The 2,310-nt window shown below is 39.4% G+C and overlaps 1 protein-coding gene across 1 annotated transcript; it reads left to right on the plus strand.

Annotated features, from left to right (window-relative positions):
• The first annotated feature begins 323 nt into the window (after positions 1-323).
• LOC104942821 (choline-phosphate cytidylyltransferase B-like) lies at positions 324-2,045 on the plus strand. The gene is made up of 3 exons (XM_010768120.1): positions 324-438; positions 529-671; positions 1,734-2,045. Exons 1-3 carry the CDS (start codon positions 339-341, stop codon positions 2,028-2,030), a joined length of 540 nt encoding a protein of 179 aa, XP_010766422.1. The 5' UTR covers positions 324-338; the 3' UTR covers positions 2,031-2,045.
• Positions 2,046-2,310: the final 265 nt, after the last annotated feature.

Raw genomic sequence — 2,310 nt, forward strand, 5'->3', positions numbered from 1 at the left:
CTCATTTTCAGACAGGTTTTTATAGAAATGGATCAGGACAAAAAGAGAGAGTCTCTTTCCACAGAGGGGACACATGTTGATGTAGAAGAGACATGAAGAAGAGGGGACACATGTTGATGTAGAAGAGACATGAGGAAGAGGGGACACATGTTGATGTAGAAGAGACATGAGGAAGTGGATTTTGCAGAATAGGTGACCTTTAAGAGTCTTTGTGGAAACTTCTGGCACCGTTTACAAAAACGACTTGGGATGAGACACCTGTGTGCTTATGACCCAACCCTTGTCATGTACTACTTTAAGTATTTATATTTTGTGCCAGAGTTTTCTGGCTCACAGTCATGTCCTTTCATGTTCCTCAGATCGATTTTGTGGCTCACGATGACATCCCGTACTCCTCAGCAGGGAGTGAGGATGTCTACAAACACATCAAGGAGGCAGGTCAGTGTTACAGGAAGATGTTCAGTCTTCTTACAGTAAAATGTACCTCAAGCAGTTTGAAAGCTTTGTGTTTCTATGTGTGTGTTTCAGGGATGTTTGTTCCTACTCAGCGGACAGAAGGCATCTCCACATCGGACCTGATCACCAGGATCGTCAGAGACTACGACGTCTACGCCCGACGCAACCTCCAACGAGGATACACGGCCAAGGAGCTCAACGTCAGCTACATCAACGTAAGAGCACCAGCATGTCAGGGTGTGACAAGTTTGGACTTGATATTGAATATTCCTGTACATTTTGTAATCTACAACTAGAGACTATTGGCCATTTATTTTATGAATGCTTGTATTGTAGAATATTGTTGATATGATGTAGAATGTTTTATTAGAAGAAAGACGGGACAAAAGGTTTAACTCCAGGACAAAGACACTCTTACGTACTTCAGGGATGCAGATTTTGTCTTTTTGGTGAAGTTAATTGTATTTTTAGGGAAATTTCATATCCATAAAAAGAAATGGGCTAACTCCAAACCACATTTTGTACTTTTTCTATCAAGAATTTAAACAATATATTAGCTAATATAAAATATAAAACTAATTTGTTATTTAAAAAATATTTAATCTGAAGTATCAACATGTATTTGTCTTTCCTTTTTTCTTTATTTACTGTAATGTCTTGTTGCATGAGGAAGGGTTATTAAGAACAGGTGAACCAATCAGGGCGGGGCAGGAAATCACAGAGGCGAGAAACACACTGGGGCAGGAAGTGAAGCCACTAGATTCTGCATGTCATCATCTCTCTGTATGCATTATATGTAATTTAGCAAGAAGTATCCATAAAATATTATTTTAGCATAATTGGTATGTCATCAAAGGCCCTAAATATTCAGGAAACATTCTGTAAAGAAGTGTCGGATAATTATGAATATCTGGAAGTAATGTTGGTTTAAAAACATAATGAATATAACATTTTATGGCAAGCAACATTTTAAGGCGAGACACATGGGTTGGAATACGTTTTAGACTACTTTACGACATCTCAGGTTACAAAGTCTAAGATTTAGATTTTTTCAGGGATCTCAAAGCTTTTTTAACAATGTATTTTCCTCACCTCTCTGGCTCCCCTCAGGAGAAGAAGTTACATCCTTTGCTTACATAAACACATTGTACAGTCCACAGTCAAAAAGAGCAGACAGAACAAAGTAACACAACCACTAGGACACATTGGTTGGAATACGTTTTAGGCACTAAGCTTAATAAAGATTCAGATGTAGCTATTTATTTTCCTCCCCTCAGGAGAAGAAGTACCGGCTGCAGAACCAGGTGGACCGGATGAAGGAGAAGGTGCGCACGGTGGAGGAGAAGAGCAAACACTTTGTCTACCGGGTGGAGGAGAAGAGCGCCGACCTCATCCAGAAGTGGGAGGAGAAATCCAGAGAGTTCATCGGAAACTTCCTGGAACTGTTTGGACCCGACGGGACCTGGGTAAGTTACTCTTCTTTAATAAAGGACTTGTTACAGAGTATTCCTACACTTTGGTTCTTCTACTTTTACTCAAGTACAAGATGTGAGTACTTCCCCCACCTCTTGTAATAACATCTATTCAATGTAAAGTGCAATTTAAAGGTACTAGTTCTTTAAAAACAAGCATTTTTCATCAGGTCTAAAACCACCAGAGTCAGGGACAGTTTCATTCCACAGACTGTTAGACACCTGAACTTTGAAACAACATCTGCTTGCACCTTTAAAAAAACCTATTTATCTTATATTCCAAGGGCCACAAACAGAAAAATATACGAAGGGCTGGGCCACTCGCTAGAGGAGAGGTTCATTGCCTCATAAGTTAAGTTATAAGTCAGCACAATCAATCAAA

This window comes from Notothenia coriiceps, unplaced genomic scaffold (genome assembly GCF_000735185.1).
Source record: "Notothenia coriiceps isolate Sejong01 unplaced genomic scaffold, NC01 NC01_scaffold00005195, whole genome shotgun sequence".
Classification (NCBI taxonomy): domain Eukaryota; kingdom Metazoa; phylum Chordata; class Actinopteri; order Perciformes; family Nototheniidae; genus Notothenia; species Notothenia coriiceps.

Excerpts from the sequence above, each read along its gene's own strand:
- LOC104942821 (XM_010768120.1), top strand. The coding sequence starts at position 339 with ATGTCCTTTCATGTTCCTCAGATCGATTTTGTGGCTCACGATGACATC. Across the intron at positions 439-528 it reads CAAACACATCAAGGAGGCAG|GGATGTTTGTTCCTACTCAG; the intron begins GTCAGTGTTACA and ends TGTGTGTTTCAG. Across the intron at positions 672-1,733 it reads TCAACGTCAGCTACATCAAC|GAGAAGAAGTACCGGCTGCA; the intron begins GTAAGAGCACCA and ends TCCTCCCCTCAG.